The following is a 16,863-nucleotide window of genomic DNA, read 5'->3' on the forward strand; positions in this document are numbered from 1 at the left end:
TACAGCTGGCGGACCCGTCGAAGTTCCACCGACGACTTTACCGGGGAGATAGTCGGCTAACCTTTTGTGAATATGAATCGAGACGGCTTTTTCTGTGAAAAATGGTACCTGATAAACGTCTACAGGGTTGACTGCTCCGCCAAGTTACGTTGACGGGGTTGACTACGCCGGTGGGTTACGCCGGCGCCGACCTAGTGATGTTGAACCTCAAATAATGGTTGCCTGACATGTTAGGATGGTGGACTTGTAAGTTGTATCAGGTGTACGATTAGGAATTTTTAGGAATTGGATTTTTGAGGGTTATTGTGAGATAGAGGGCGGGTAATATCATTAATATGGGTCGTTGATTTAGGTAATCTAAGGGCTGAGGTTTGTTCTCACCGTATGCACCGAATGTTCGTTCTCACCGGATCTTACCTCTATATAGATATATATATATATATATATATATATATATATATATATATATATATATATATATATATATATATATATATATATATATATATATATATCTAAAGGAGTGGAGCGGGGGTGGTTGCGAAAGGGGCGAGAGACGACGGTTGGCCGGGTGCGCATATGAAGGGGTCAGTGCGGGAGGGTGGTAGCGGCAAGCGTGGTGATTAGGTGGTGGAGGGAGTAAGTTAAAAGGGAAAAAGCGAAAATAGGTAGAAAATTGAAAAAGTTGGGGTTAAAATGATGAGGGTAAAATGGTAAATTATGTACATAATTGAAAGAATCGGATTTTAAAAGTAGTAGGAGCTACCAAGTTAGAAATTATTGCTAACCCCTATTTTGACCTGGACCTGGGATTAATGGATTATAAACCGGGCCAATACCCGACTTGTGTAACCCGTTTGACATGTTTAATTTGAGAGGCAAAGGCAAGTACTACTAAATACTTCCTCCATTCAACTCCACTCTACCACTTTCTTTTTTCACGTTTGCCAACGCATGTTTTACGCGCTAAATATCGTTGGCTACGTATTTTCAAAAATTATAAAAGTAAGATATTTTTAATGTCTTTCGTAAAGAAAGATTTAATCAAACAAGATCCCACATGAATATATTTTCACTTACGTATCGAAAGAAAATTGAAATTGAATACACTTTTATGAATAGTGTAAAAAAATGATATTGGTAGAGTGGAGTTGAATGGAGGAAGTACTAATGGACTATGATCACCTATGTCGACGGCATTGTAGTTTTGTACTCCTACTCCCATCTCATCTTCTCCATCAGCAATCCAGCATATCGCTTCTCTTCTTCTCGTTCTCTTCCGGGGGTTAGGTTCTTCTTCAACCCCCCAAATAATTAAATTATTATTAGAGTAACAAAAAAAGAAAAAAGAAAAAAAAGAATGGGGGAGATAGGGGGAGGTGAAGGAATAGACGGAGTACGAATGACATGGAACGCATGGCCACAAACAAAGGTAGAAGCCTCTAAATGCGTAATCCCAATCGCTGCATCAATCTCCCCTATTCGACCACACCCTGACATACCCACGCTCCCTTACGCGCCAATCCGATGTAAAACCTGCGTTGCTGCGTTAAACCCATTCAGCCGCGTGGACTACACCGCCAAGATATGGATCTGCCCCTTGTGTTTTCAACGCAACCACTTCCCGCCACATTACGCCTCAGCCATCTCCGAGACCAACATCCCTGGCGAGCTATACCCACACTACACCACAGTCGACTACTCCCTCACCCCTCCTTCTGCTTCTGCTTCTGTTTCTGGTTCTGTGTGCTTGTTCGTCGTCGACACGTGCTTGCTTGAGGAGGAGATGGAGTTCGTCAAGTCCGCTGTCAGGAGGGCTATGGTCTCCCAGAAGGAGAATGTCATGGTTGGCTTTATATCATATGGTACTCAGGTCCATGTTCATGAGCTTGGTTTTAGTGATATTATCAATAAAGTTTATATTTTTAGGGGTGATAAGGAGGTTACTAAGGACCAGGTCTTGGATCAGCTTGCTCTTTCTACAAAAACCGCCTTCTCTAAACCCGCTACCAATCCTGTTCATCGCTTTTTGTTGCCTGCTTCTGATTGCGAGTATACCCTTAATTCCGTATGTCTCCTCTTTTTTATTACCTGCAATTCAATTCTGTGTTTACTTCAATTTAATGTACCGGCTGATTAGTTTGTGGCCTCATTTTCTGAAATTGTAGATATTGGATGAGTTGGACACAGATCAGTGGCCTGTACCACCTGGAAGTAGATCATTGCGCTGCACAGGCGTCGCGTTAAGTGTTGCAGCAGGATTGCTAGCAGCCTGTACTCCTGGCACTGCTGCTCGCATTATTGCCTTGGTGGGCGGACCTTGTACCGAAGGGCCAGGAACCGTATGTTCCATCCTTTATATTTTACCTCTTTATTTATTTTTATCTTCTCATTTCATTCTAGGATAAATATTAATTGTTCCGTGTCTATTATAGTAAACAAGAAACTCAATTTTCTATAGTAGTCATAGTTAAGTAATACTTCTAGCCTTCTAGGGTAATAAAACTGATAATGGTATTTTTCATCAATAAATTTTAAATATAAGCGTCAATCAAATGGGAATAGTATATTTTATATATAAGCTTCAAATGGTGTTTAACTTAGGGGCATGGCTAGAGTTGCCAAAATGGATCCGACCCAAACCCATTCTGCATCCGCAAGTATAACTCAAAGTTGATGCGAATTTGAAACGACTTGATCTGAAATGACCCCGACAGTAAAATGCTTTGGTTTGACACACAACAATATGGATTTATTGATTTGAAGCAAAAAGCCAAAAACCTTAATAATTAAGGCCAAAATTGGCATTTACTGGCCCTTAATGGCTTGAAAACGTACCAATCCAAATGCGAACCAGGAATAGGCATGCCGGTTACCAGAATCCGATTGGAAGTGATGGTTTGAAGTGTTCTTTTCATTTTCTATGCCGGTTGGTCTTTTCTCAGTTAAATGTATTGTCGCTTGTACATACGTGAAAATCAAACTGTTTTACCAGAGTTGCGGATGAGGACAGTCGGATAGATGTAATAGATGGCCGTGTGGCTTTATAATGCTAATTTTGTCAGGCTTTTAATATCTTAGTATAGGACCTTGTTGATAGTGATTTCAGCAAGAACTTTGATGTAGCCATCAACTGAAAGCCTGAAACTAGATTTGACCCTTATTCTTAATCAATCATTGCAGATAGTATCAAAAGATCTATCAGACCCCGTACGTTCCCACAAGGATCTTGATAAAGATGCAGCACCTTATTTTCACAAAGCAGTGAAATATTATGATAGTTTAGGAAAGCAGCTGGTTAGCCAGGGTCATGTCTTGGACCTGTTTGCCTCTGCACTTGATCAGGTACGTCATCTTCGTGTTGGCTAGTGGCGGAGGGTAGGAGGGAGGGGAGATCATCTTTCTCCATTGTCATATTTATTTTATTTTATTTATTTCTTTTATATATGAGATTGTTTGTTCAATCCATTTGTTTCTGTGGTAATTTGTTTCTTTTGAGTTAGTTAGAGTGCTTGATATGCCTCCCCCCACGATGCGCTCCTCGTGAATAGATTACGAGCATACTTAAGGGTTGAAGGAATTTCAGCTTCGATATTCCAAATGTTGTTACATTTCAAATTTCTGCAAGTGAGAATTGTGATTTGTTTATTAACAAAATCTTGTTGCAAATTAAAGGTTGGAGTCGCAGAGATGAAGGTTGCTGTCGAACGAACTGGTGGTCTTGTTGTGCTGTCGGAGAGTTTTGGTCACTCAGTTTTTAAAGATTCCTTCATACGTCTCTTTGAAGAGGGGGATCAGTCTCTACGTTTGTGCTCTAAGTAAGCACTTATTATTTGGGAAAGCGGTTTTTTATATTTTTTTTTCTCTTTGTGCTACTTGAATATGTATCACTTCCTAAATCTATCTCATTGCAGAATATTTCTTTGGCTTGTGTCACAGCAATAGGATTTCATACTTAATTGTATCCTATGCTAGTTAGTACGGCTGACACTCTGTTTATACCTTCCATTTCCTTCTTAAAACCTGTTCTAATACTTGCAACATCAAAACATATACTTCCAGGGATTGTGTTTTGATGTGTGATTACTGAATTAGGAAGGGGATTGTGAGGGTCTGATCGAAACTCTAGTTTCTTATAGCTTATATCTGGAAATGATATGGAGTTTTCTAAAGAAAAGGCGAGAGTAACTTGGGTGATGGATTTTTATTATGCCAATGTACACTTACGTTTAGGTTTTCCATCGGTCCCTCGTGGCTTTGAAGCTTATATTCATAACTCAAGCAGTTTTGCACTTTGGTACAAAGCCAGGAATCGGTGAGTGTGAAAAAGTGTCAAGGTTATAATATTTGGGGAAAGTATTAGAAGGTGGTAGTGATTGGTGGTGATGTTTAGAAAATTGTGGTGACAATGTGATATTATAGAGGAGAAAAGTTGAACATGAAAAGTTGCGTTATTTTGTAGATTAATATAACAAGTAATTAAGTATACCATGTTGTTTATGTTAATTACTCCTAACTCTAATTCTCTGTTATTGCAGTGGCACTCTTGAAATATATTGTTCAAAGAATATTAAAATTCAAGGCATTATTGGACCCTGTACTTCTCTGGAAAAGGTTTGTACTGGCAATTGTGCTCTATTTTGTTGCATTCTCGCACTCTGGTATCTCCAATCCTTGATTCATGTTATATTTTGATTGCATCCTTTCAGTTCAGTTATACTTCATATCTGGAAATTTCTGAATCTTTGCTCTGTGGAATCTTTAATATTTGCAATCTGAGATAATTATTGCTGACACTGGTATTTCATGTCCTTGCAGAAAGGAGTTTCTATCGCAGATACAGTCATTGGACAGGGAAACACTATGGCGTGGAAGATGTGCAGTCTCGATAGAAATACTAACTTGACTGTGTACTTTGATATTTCTTCAAGTGATCGTTCAAATCCTCCAGGAACTATGAATCCCCAATTGTATTTGCAGTTCTTGACCAGGTCAGCTTGGATTTTGAACTTACAATGTCCGATATTGTTTCACTATGCTCCCCTTCTTTCTTCTCTGGAATATTAGAAGTATAATTTTTAATATGTTCTCAGCTACCAGAACCCCGAAGGTGAAGTGATGCTTCGGGTTACAACTGTCAGCAGAAAATGGGTAGAAAGTGGCGTTGGTTCTGAGGTATGGTTTTTGGCACCTTTATTTCTTACTCCTGAATTTCTCGTTATATACATATGTCTCAACAGTCTTGATCTTTTTTTTGTTTCTGTTAAGTAGTTTCTGAAGTTGCTCGATCCGAGGGTGATGTTTTTGTAATTTTGGTTGACTTATTTGTTGATCTTCTTCCTCCCTTTTCAAATATCAGTTGTTTATATCTTACAGCATTGAACTTTCGTTGCTCATGTCATTTAAATATGTACAAAATTTTAAGCTATTAAGCTTCCACTATCATAATCTTTGTCCAAATATGAAAAATTGTTGGTCATGTTCGGCCTAGAAAATCACACAGACCTGTATTATAAAACGGAGGGAGTGTTATATTAATATGCAAGGTCTAGGAATCTCACCGTGAATGCGATACCATGTAAGAAAAGATGTGTTGGGGAATTAGTGATTTAAGAATCACTGGATATTAGTTTGGCTCTGTGAGTGACGGGGACTAAGTGATGCTGCAGTTGGTAAGCTTGAGAAGTCTGAATTGACAAGATTTTGAGCCTATGAGGGGAGCAGGGGAAACACAAGAAAAAGAAAACATATAAAAGGGATTGGAAGTGATATGGATCTAGGCGGGACTCGAGAAATGAAGGCTTTGGAGAGGATGGATCACATCTCTATGTAGATGATAAAGTTTGCTTATTTTGGTTTTATACGATTTTTAGTTTTCATTAGTTTTTTTCCAACCTTATTTTTTTTGCTTTGTTATTCAATGTTTTTATCTCTCTTAATGTTCCGTCATATTTTTCCACTTGATTGTTCCGCACATTTAGTTCTTCCATTTAAGGTATTTTCTTAGTACTTATTCACAAAGGTTTCCTCATTTTTAATCATAAATATTTCTTCTCTTGCACAACTTTTTTTCTAGGGCTCATCCAAATGATTGTTTGATTGATTAACAATATAGGCTAAAAGAGTGAAAGGCGAAGAGAGGAAAGGGTTAAGTGGAGAAAGGGAGGGGTAGGAAAGAGCGGCTCCGTTTGCCCTCAAATCATTCTAACTTAGGAGATATTGAGTTTAAAGAGGTTACTAATATGAACTCCACGCTCCCTTCGCTCGTCTATCTGTACATCCAAACAAGCAAATTTGGATCCTTCACTCCCCACACACATTGTAACCTTCCCGAAACCAATATGTATAGAAAGAGTGATTTTAATTTCGCTGATATATTTGGAGGAGATAAAGAATCGTGGTTATTAAGACTGCCTAACTTCTTGTGAATATGCCACACCTGATATGCGATACACTCTTTTAGAGTAACCCCTCTATCTTTATTTATTCTTTCCATTGAAATCGGGCACATTAATTAAGAAACCGATATAAAACACAAAAAAGAGGTTGCAAATGAGAGTTCATTAAAACAAATCCATTTTCTTAAAATTACTTAAACGCAAAAAAGTTACCATCCAACCCCATCTCCCCTGAGTAATCGAATATCCTGTCATCTTTCCACCAATCATACTCCCCCGGCCGTCCCCACAAAATTTTGCATTAGTCCACCTTTCCACCACACAGCATACTCAACAGAAGGAGAGATATGGGCTGGTCGCTCGTGCTTCGGACTGTGGATGAGCAGTTAGATGGTTGTCAGTGATGACAAGAGTGCTTGTGGGGATTAGCTTGAAAAGCAACAAGGAGAGGCTGGAGAGAGGATCACGGAAGGGGGAGACTGAAGGTGGTTACAAGAAAGGAGGGCGCCAGTGGGTAAAGTGCCAACTAGGTTTGTGCATTTGGTGAAGATGTTTTGGGTGGTGAAGGAACAGGAGACATCGCTGCTTTGGTTAGGTGTTCCCAGCTGGGAAGGAGCTGGCAGGGGAGGAGGTGATCTGGTGGGAAAAGGGGAAGTGAGGGAGGAGGAGAAGAGTGGGAGCAGGGAGGTGAGAGAGGGGTTTCAATTATTTTGGTGGAGGTTAATGTTAATAATTTAATATTCCATGTTTAAAGTTTAGGTAGTTTTTGTAACTGCTCAATGATTATGTGAAGAAGTTGGTAATTTAGACACAAAAACTTCCCATAAATACGAATATATGAAGCGAAAGAACAAATCAGAACACACTGAGAGTGGGAAGAACATTCGAGGGAGCAGGGAGCATCTGTCATATAGATTTTAAGTTAAGCGCCGCAGCAGAATACACTTGAACTGATTCGTGATTTGCTGGAGGTCGAGTGTATCCGGTAATCTAGGAAGATTCTTCTTTTATTCCCTACAAAGTACAAATATCCTAAGTCCGAATTTCACATTTTTCACGAGACCTGAGTAATAAAGTTGCAATTGTCTGGTTTTTGTTCCTTAAGCAATCTATCCTGAACTCCAGAGAAGTCTCTTATATGTTGTCTTGCACATCTCGTTCAGTCACCTGCTGTTTCAGCAGCTTTACGCTACAGATGATTTGAGAACTGATGCTTCATCTACGAAAGTTAACTTTCATATGAGCTCTACAAATATGAGGCTAAAATTATACTTATATATTTTTTTCTTCCAGGAACTTGTACAAGGTTTTGATCAAGAAACTGCGGCTGTAGTGATGGCCAGATTGTGTTCTCATAAAATGGAAATGGAGGTACTGCTTGATAGTCTCGTCCTTTTTATTGTTTGCTTACTACCACCAACAAAAGTAGATGCCTGCGATGTCCTTAATTGTGGGACTTATAGTTCATGAGAGCTTCTCATTGCTTTAGTATTTACGCTTCTTAAAATTACCCCCCCCCCCCCCCTCGGTTTTTTGTATGATGTTTTTGTTTTTCGAGTTGAGCCCTTGCCTTTAATTTTTCTAAAAATATATTGGTCCAGAAATTTTAGAAGTTATACCATTAAATTCATTTGCCAAAAGAGCTTATATTTGAGTATACATTTTATGATATTTACCTATATATATTCTGAAAGATATTAAAGAGAGAATTGAGTGTCTCTAAAAGTGAGAATGACATATTATATAAAAAAAAGAGGTTGTAACTGATAAACTCTTCAAACAAAAGCTTCAGTTTGTTTATTTTATGCTAGTTCAGGCAACATAAATATAACTTATGTTCTCAACTTTCTTGTGGTACAACTATCCTAATTCCTATGTGCTTACTTTTTAAATTTAGCTGTTTTGATTTTCTTGTGGTTCAACTGGCGCAAGGCCATAGCTATCTTATGCATGTTATCAAATATCGGTTTGAGACTTAATCATGGAATTAGGCATTGTGGTCTAATATTGGTCTTACGCCAAAAATGCGGCTGATACTTCATCCAAGTGTGGCTGCAGTAGCCTTCAAAGACTTGAAAGTTCGATTGCGTTTCAGTGTCATAACCCAGATTTAAACCATGATCTTATGTCGTAGTGTCGTATTGCAGGAAGGATTTGATGCTACTCGTTGGTTGGACCGGAATCTGATCCGCATTTGTTCCAAATTTGGCGACTACCGGAAGGACGATCCTACTTCATTTAGCCTAAATCTTTGTTTTTCGTTGTTTCCTCAGTTTATTTTTAACTTAAGACGGTCACAATTTGTGCAGGTATGAAGTCCTGATTGCTAATACTTTTCTTGAACGTGATTTGTGGACTGAGTTTTCTTAGTATCTGTTGTTTCTTCAATTTAGGTTTTCAACAACAGTCCTGACGAAACAGCCTATTTTCGCATGCTGTTGAATCGTGAGAACATCACCAATGCAGCTGTCATGATCCAGCCTTCCCTAATATCATATTCATTTAATTCTCCTCCCTCTCCAGCTTTGTTGGATGTGGCATCCATTGGTGCAGATCGGATATTACTGCTAGATTCTTATTTTAGTGTAGTTATCTTCCATGGGATGACTATTGCTCAATGGCGTAATATGGGTTACCAGAATCAGCCTGAACATGAGGTTTATTTAAGTTTTTTATGCTTCATTTTTTTATGTTTGGTTAGAGAGTTGGAGGGAATTTTGTTTATATTTATCTGTAAATGCTGCAGTTTAGGTTATAAAACGTCTCCCTTTCTTTACACTAATTTGCTAAGTCGGATCGGTTATGACAATTCAAAGACCCTGCAACCACCTTCCTCTTCCTAGGAATATGATATACACAATTACACCATAGTTTCTTTTTTGAATTAATGTCGTGTTTTGCTAACTTGTCTCTGGAAGACCCTTGAACATGTAACAATTTTTTTTATACTTTTCAGGCCTTCAAACAATTATTAGAAGCTCCACAGCAAGAAGCTCAGATGATTATCCATGATCGTTTCCCGGTGCCAAGATTAGTTGTTTGTGATCAGCATGGCTCTCAGGTCAGCTCATTTTCGCATCTCTAGTTGCTGCTTGTAATTGGCATGGTTATTGACATGCATGTGCTCATGTTATGAAGCAGGAGATTGTCCTGTGGTATCTGTGTGCTTTATAGTATAGACCCGACAGATTGGCCCATGGGGTTATATTTATGGGTCATTTTAGTCACCTTAGATTGAATTTTAATTGTGGGTCATTTTGAGTCTAATTCAGGTATAGTAAAATTTACTTTGGTTCAAACTAAACAGTCACAGAGCGGTTTGAAAAGAAAATTCTGAAGTTTCGGGGTCAATTTACACATCGACCAAAACAATTACATCCCACATTTACTCTAAAGTAACTGTAGTAATATTGAATTTTGTGTGTAAATTTTCTATTGCTACATTTTACTTAAGCTTGTCTTAGCCTCTTAGGTCAGTGTATTTAGGGTGGTTTTATAATCGATTTCTCATTTTCCTGGTATTGGTTTGGGTTAGACTTAAAAGCTATGAGGCGGACGTAGGCACTCACCCTATGCGTGGTAGTTATTTTTGTTTCTCTCAATCACACTTTTTTTTTCGAAAATTAAATTTTGTAGAGTAGTACCCTTTTGGATTTCGACGAAGGCTGCGACTTGTGAGTGAGATAAAGGGGTAAAGAGAAAGGTATAGCAAAAGAACTTTAGAAGAAACATGGAAATTGTATAAAAATGAGCTTAAGTGCACCTTGCTAGCTGTGTCGTATGTATATTCTGCAAGGTCACGCGTGGGGTTTAGTTAGCACCTTGCATAATGCAGAGTAACTTTTTAAACACTGATTTTTCTGTGAGACGGTCTTACCAGTTTATTGTAAAGTCGCTTTTCCCATGACTTGTTTGTTTAGCTTTTTAAAACGCTAATTACTGTAGTCACTTTTTCCAGGACTTGTTTATTCTTGTGTGAGACGGTCTTAAGTGTGCCTTGCTAGCTCTTGTAGTCTCTCTTCTGTAAACATCTCATTGAGGGCTTGTTTAGTTGAGGCATTGAGGGGAACATCCTCAAATCTGCCATTTATTTAAAATCCATTCTTTCCTGACTTGTCATTTGCTTAACAGGCTAGATTTTTACTGGCGAAGTTGAATCCATCCTCGACATACAACAATGTTAACGAAATGGCAGCCGGATCTGATGTTATATTCACAGATGACGTTAATCTTCAAGTATTCTTTGAGCATCTTCAGAGACTGGCTGTGCAATCTTGATTACATGAAAGGTTCAGTTTCCATTGCCCAAGGTTATTGGGTGACGGGTTCCAAGTTGCCAATCTGTCACTGCCTTACTGGCACCCCCAGAATTAAGGTGTACATCGATTAACGTTAACGACTATGTTTTTTTTTGGGGGTGTCAGATGGGACGATTACACAGACAAAGCCCATTTATGGTTTTGTTTAAGTTATACAGGACGTATCTAGGTCGTTTGTTCCGGGAGCGCGATGTTGAGAGAGAAGATTTTAGACATGATTTACTTTCCCTTGTAACTATTATTACAAGTTAAAGTAGGCTATTTTTTTTTTTTTTTGAGGATTTTGTGGCAGTTTGTAGTGTTTTTGTTCCATGAGTTGAAAGAGCTTGATGTTCCTGAAATCTGATGTCTCCTATGTCCTACCTTTTTTTTTTGGTGAAAATGATCAGCATATATTAATAAAAATACTATATTCAAAGCGCACCAGCTAACAAGCCCACATACGTTTCAACTAAAGCTTACATTCCACAAAAACAAAGTGAAAATGTAAACAAGAAGCAACTTAGGAGCCTAAGAGCTTCCTATCCTCCTCAAGAGCCTTGATCAAGCATTCTGGCAGTAGAGGAAGGGAAATGTAACTACCAGGACATGAGATGTAGGAATCTGACAACCAAGTCCACTAGAGACTAAATCCAAGCATTTCTTACTGTATACACAGGTGAAAAATAAATAGCCATGTGTTTCCTGGGCAGCCTCACACAGAACACAGGTATCATCTGTGATGATTTCCATCTTTTTTAATCGATCTCTAGTTAAAAGTCGTTCATCTCTGCGATTAAATGGCTCCCTTAAGTTTGCTTTAATGTGAGATTAATCCCCTCAAGTTTACTTTGGAGTAAATAACTTCCTTAACTTTGCTATAAATTCAAATCAAACCCCTTTTAATTTTCCGGTCAAAATCTCACCGAATTTTTCAATTTCAGTGAGAAATTGATGAGATTTTGACCGGAAAAAAAAGAGGGGCTTGATTTCACTTTATAGCAAAATTAAGGGAGTTATTTACTCCAAAATAAACCGAAAAGGCTACATGTACACGGGGTGTACAAGCCCCTTGGTACACAGGCCTGTAGTAACGTGCCACGTGGAAAGTGGTAGGGACCATATGGAATCTTTTTCAATGGTTAATTCTACTACCTAAATTGAAATATTTTGAATTTGAAATTCAAATTTGAAAGAGTTGAAGAGTCATTTATTTTTATTAGTCTATCTATTTTTACAAAAAAAAAAATTATATTATATTATATTTTATTTTATGAATATTATTTTTAGTAAATACACATTTTCTTCCCCAAAACACAACCATCTTCTCTCCTTTTTTTTATCCCACCCATAAATCCCTCCACCACCGTCCGGCCATCTTCCGGCCACCACTGCACCCACCACCGGGAAAACGTGTCACCACCATGCTTAATGCCGGGAATATTTTACCTAATACACATTTTCAATTGCTCTCATTCTTCTCCTACTCAATAACTCACATCACTCTCCACCACCAACCTCCACCCAACACCTCCCGTCAACCAACCACCTACCATCATCGCTCCGACATCCTTACATTCCTACGCCCCTCACGCGCGACCTTTAACCCGCCGCCCAATACCCCTAGCCGCCGCCACCAACACTACCGGATCTGATTAGCCAAAATAGGTTTTGTTTACTCGTCGGATGCTAGATTAAGAAACAAGATGGAGAAGAAATATTTATTGTGTATTTGCCTTTTAATGGCTGCCGATGATATGATTTTTATACAAAAATGTACAAGCTGCTGGGTTAAGACTTGGTCATATCCCAAAGATCCGATATTGATACGATATTCACAAAACAAGGAAATATACGATATTAATCGTGGTTGTAAATATTGCAAAACTAATAATATCGGAAACGGAGGTGTGGGGTTTTTATCGTGGTTGTTGTGATGTTTATGTATAAGTTTCGTGGTGATATTGTGGACATGTGGTGGTTGGCAGTGACTCGGTCGTTGTGAGTATGGCACGGTGGTCATGAGGTGATGCCAGCGGTTGTAGGGTTGGTGAGGGAGGAGGCCAAAAAGAAAAAAATTGTGGTGGTGCCATTGCTTTCGAGTTTCATCGGAAAGTGGTGGTTGGAGGACGGCGAGAAAAACGTACTCCGTATTGTTTAATAAAGTTGTTAATAATTAATATTATTAATTATTAATTACGTACGTATTTATTTATAAAACATTGTTAGATAATTTTATCATGATTATGATTAACGATTAATCAATTGATATCAAAATTAATTATAATCGTGATTGTGTATAATTTGATTAAAGATAGCTTAATTCAAGTTAAAAAGAACATGACTTTTTTTTAGATTAAAATAGAACATGATTAAACTTTAGTTAATTTAATTAAGGTAAACTTAACTTAATTAGACATAACTTAATTCGATTATAAAATTATACAAACATTACTTAAAAAATAATATTTTAATTTTATTCATTAATTTCTAACTAAACGTAATTAACCCTAACATAATTTATCAAAATTTCATTAAACTTAATATAATTAACTTTACTTGGACTTGACTAAATTTTACTTAATTAGAGTTAAATAAACTTAGTTAACTAGATTTAATAACTTAACATCATTATTCAAATATAATCAAAGTTAATAACTAAATTTAAGGTAATTATACTTGAATAACCTAAACTTTGTTAAGTCTAAATAAACATAATTTAGATATAATAAGTGATTCAATAAAGTTCATTATTCAAATATAAAGTTACACTCATATCAACTATTTAATTACAAGTTAAAGTTGATATGAGTTTCAATAATACGCATCCGAAACGAAATATCGTTATTTTGTCTAAAACTAATATTATATACTCCGTATTATACAATAACTTATTTTAATAGTAAATATATTAAATAAAGTCCTCACTCCTGACGAGTCTGTCGTAGTTGCACTAAAACCAATCCTAAAATAAATCAATCCTAAAATAAACCAAACCTAAAAATACTAAAACCTTAAAAACTCCCAATCCTAAAATAAACAAAACATAAAAACACTAGAACAAACCCTAAAAACAACCAACCCTAAAATAAACAAAACCTAAAAACACCCAACCCTAAAATAAACCAAACATAAAAACACTAAAACAAACCCTAAAAACAACCAACCCTAAAATAAACAAAACCTAAAAACACCCAACCCTAAAATAAACCAAACATAAAAACACTAAAACAAACCCTAAAAACAACCAACCCTAAAATAGGTCAAACCTAAAAATACTAAAACAAACCCTAAAAACAACCAACCCTAAAATAAACCAAACCTAAAAATACTAAAACCCTAAAAACACCAAACCTTAAAATAAATCAAACATAGAAACACTAAAACCCTAAAAATTAAATTGGAGGTAAAATGTGAAAAAGTAAATAAAAATGTTTTTTTTTTGTAAATAAAATTTTTATAGTATATGATATGAGAGTATATAAATTATTGAATAAAATATGGATTAATAATATTATTATGACATGAAAAAGATTATAGATTTTAATAAAAATTCCTCCAACTTTCCCTCCTAATCCAAAATTTTCCCTCCAATATAACAAAATTTTCCCTCCAACTTTCCCTCCAAACACATGGCGGGCTACTAACGGGCAAAAGGTGGATATATGGATTGCTGAAATGGCGGATTCCTATTGGAGGAGAGGTGGTGGCGTGGATTAATGACGTGGCAGACACTGTGCAATGATACAATTTTTATGTACATAATACGAGAGACGAATTTATGATACTAATTTAATCAATGTGATAAGGAGCAATGATGTGTATGATACTAATTAAACATGAGTACTCATACATTAATATAAGTGTATGGTTTAAGTTAATATAACTTACATCTTATATAAATTATTACATAACCTCTTAAGTTAGAGTTGTAAGTACAAAGAAACAACAACCTCACAAAATTAGAACACACATAAATAAGACTTTTACTATCCTATCATCGACCGTATACGATTATGTATGATCAATATGTGATCCTACCCGATCTTTCCACCAAAACGATCCTACGATGACTTGTATCATTTCCACTTTTTGGATCATGGGATCGTACAATTTTACGATCTAGATCACGTTTTAACAACATTGAACTTGGTTATTCTTGAATTTACTAAAGTTAACTTAACTAAGTTGATCTATAAGATAAGCAGTAGCATGAGTTGAATCGAATCGAACTCAATGAAGTTGAACTAAAGTAAGAGTTAATTTGTGTAGAGATGAGTTTGTAATTAACTTAATCAAATTCTTCGAACCTAAGTTCGGCTCATTTCGGTTCTGTTCAGTTCAACTTCATTTAGTTGAGTTGATTCAGTTCTTTCGATTCAATTGGTCTAACTCCCGCTACTACTTCTCGTATTGATCAGCTTAATTTAGTTCAATTTAGTCGAACATATTGATCGTACATAATCGTATAAGATCGATGGTAAGATTGTAAAAGTCCTCAATTAAGTTTATTTATGTTAAGTTATGTTTATTTAGTGTTATACAGATAATTGTTTGTTATCATAGTGATTAAATTAGTATCATATATTATTCTCTCGTATCATACCCATAAAAATTGTATCACTACATAGAGCACGCCATGTCATTAATCCGCGCCACCGCCTTTCCTCCATTAGAAGTCCACCACGTCATTAATCCACACCTCCACCGTTCGCCCAATAGTATTAAACTCAGTTAATTTAAAGCATAGCTAGATTTAATTATCAATCCACACCTTCCCATTTCACCCATTAATAGACCACCACATCATCAATCCACACCATCTTATTTCACCATTGGTAGTAGGCCATATCATCAGTCCACACCTCCCCTTCCACCAATTTGATAACAACATTATTTTAATTAGTTTTATTTTGTTTAATGAAAAGCAGTTTTGATATTCGGTTTGAATTACATATATTTCTATTTAATTTTTTTTTTTATCAAAATCTTACTTGTCTAATTCATTCATTTACCGCTTATGATACATTCTTGTATAATATTTTTTAAAGTTGTGAAAATTCATTGTTCCCGTTACTACTTTCAATATAATCGTTGTTATTGTTACGTTAAATTAAGTTAAGCCAAATTCATCTTAGTTAGTTATTTTTAATTTAGTTACAATAAGATAAGATCAACTAAGTTATGTTAAGTTTAATAAAATTTAATTTTAGTCAAGTTAACTTTACTTAAATTTAGTCATGTTAACTATTTTAATTTAGCTAAGTTAATTTTAGTTAAGTTAAGTTCATTTTTTATTTAAGCTAGCCATACCCCTTACAAATTTCTCTAATATTTTAATCTTTAAATAAGTTGTTGTATCAGTTAAAATTATATTTTCTCGAAATTATACTACAAAACTATAGTTTCGAATCAGATAAGATCTAATTGTTTTAATTGCAATATCCATATCTGAACCAAAACCAACGATTCAGATCGGATATCCGATTCCAAACATAACTTTTTGATCGGATATCCAAAGTTTTAGATCGAATTCGGATAGAATGTCGGATCGGTTTGAATAATCGGATTTTTGGCTCAACCTTACATAAGAGTATAAGACTACTTTTGCAAAATTTTACCTTTATTCATCCGAAGCCAAACATTCATATTCTAATCTCTACCCTTTTTTTCCTCTGAGTATAACTCACTTCTTATTTTTTTTGTATTCTTAATGATTTTTCATCCTAAATTTCTATTCTCATGCTCACGGTGACTGACCTCCATCGTTTCCCATCTCCATTTTCAATTCATCATCATTTTTTACCCATCTTTTATCTGAAGCCCCTTAATTATCTTATATTAAATGAACTTAACTTAAACCTAATTAAATCAAGTAAATTAAATTAAAGTTAAATTCACACTATATGTAATATGTCATGTGATGATTAGCTAATGGAAAATGAAATAACCGCATTCGATTATATTGATTCGGTACCACCCGTCACCCGAGATATAATAGTCGCAGTAACTTAGTAAGTTTCACTTAAGACAACTCTATCCGTCTTAATAAGACGGATCAAATACATATATCACTTGTATATATAAAAATGCATAGGAAAAAATAAATATATTCGCGTTATCTACACAAGTTATATAATACTTGACCCGTTTAAGTTTAACATTCA

At 36.0% G+C, this 16,863-nt stretch overlaps 1 protein-coding gene across 1 annotated transcript; it reads left to right on the forward strand.

The window, feature by feature from the left end:
* Nucleotides 1-1,165: 1,165 nt before the first annotated feature.
* Nucleotides 1,166-11,058, forward strand: LOC141600350 (protein transport protein SEC23 E-like). The gene is made up of 12 exons (XM_074420571.1): nucleotides 1,166-2,068; nucleotides 2,169-2,342; nucleotides 3,184-3,345; nucleotides 3,676-3,818; nucleotides 4,539-4,614; nucleotides 4,819-4,991; nucleotides 5,094-5,175; nucleotides 7,692-7,769; nucleotides 8,546-8,707; nucleotides 8,792-9,055; nucleotides 9,355-9,459; nucleotides 10,530-11,058. Exons 1-12 carry the CDS (start codon nucleotides 1,361-1,363, stop codon nucleotides 10,674-10,676), a joined length of 2,274 nt encoding a protein of 757 aa, XP_074276672.1. The 5' UTR covers nucleotides 1,166-1,360; the 3' UTR covers nucleotides 10,677-11,058.
* The last annotated feature ends 5,805 nt before the right edge of the window (nucleotides 11,059-16,863 follow it).

This window comes from Silene latifolia, chromosome 9, assembly GCF_048544455.1.
Source record: "Silene latifolia isolate original U9 population chromosome 9, ASM4854445v1, whole genome shotgun sequence".
NCBI lineage: Eukaryota > Viridiplantae > Streptophyta > Magnoliopsida > Caryophyllales > Caryophyllaceae > Silene > Silene latifolia.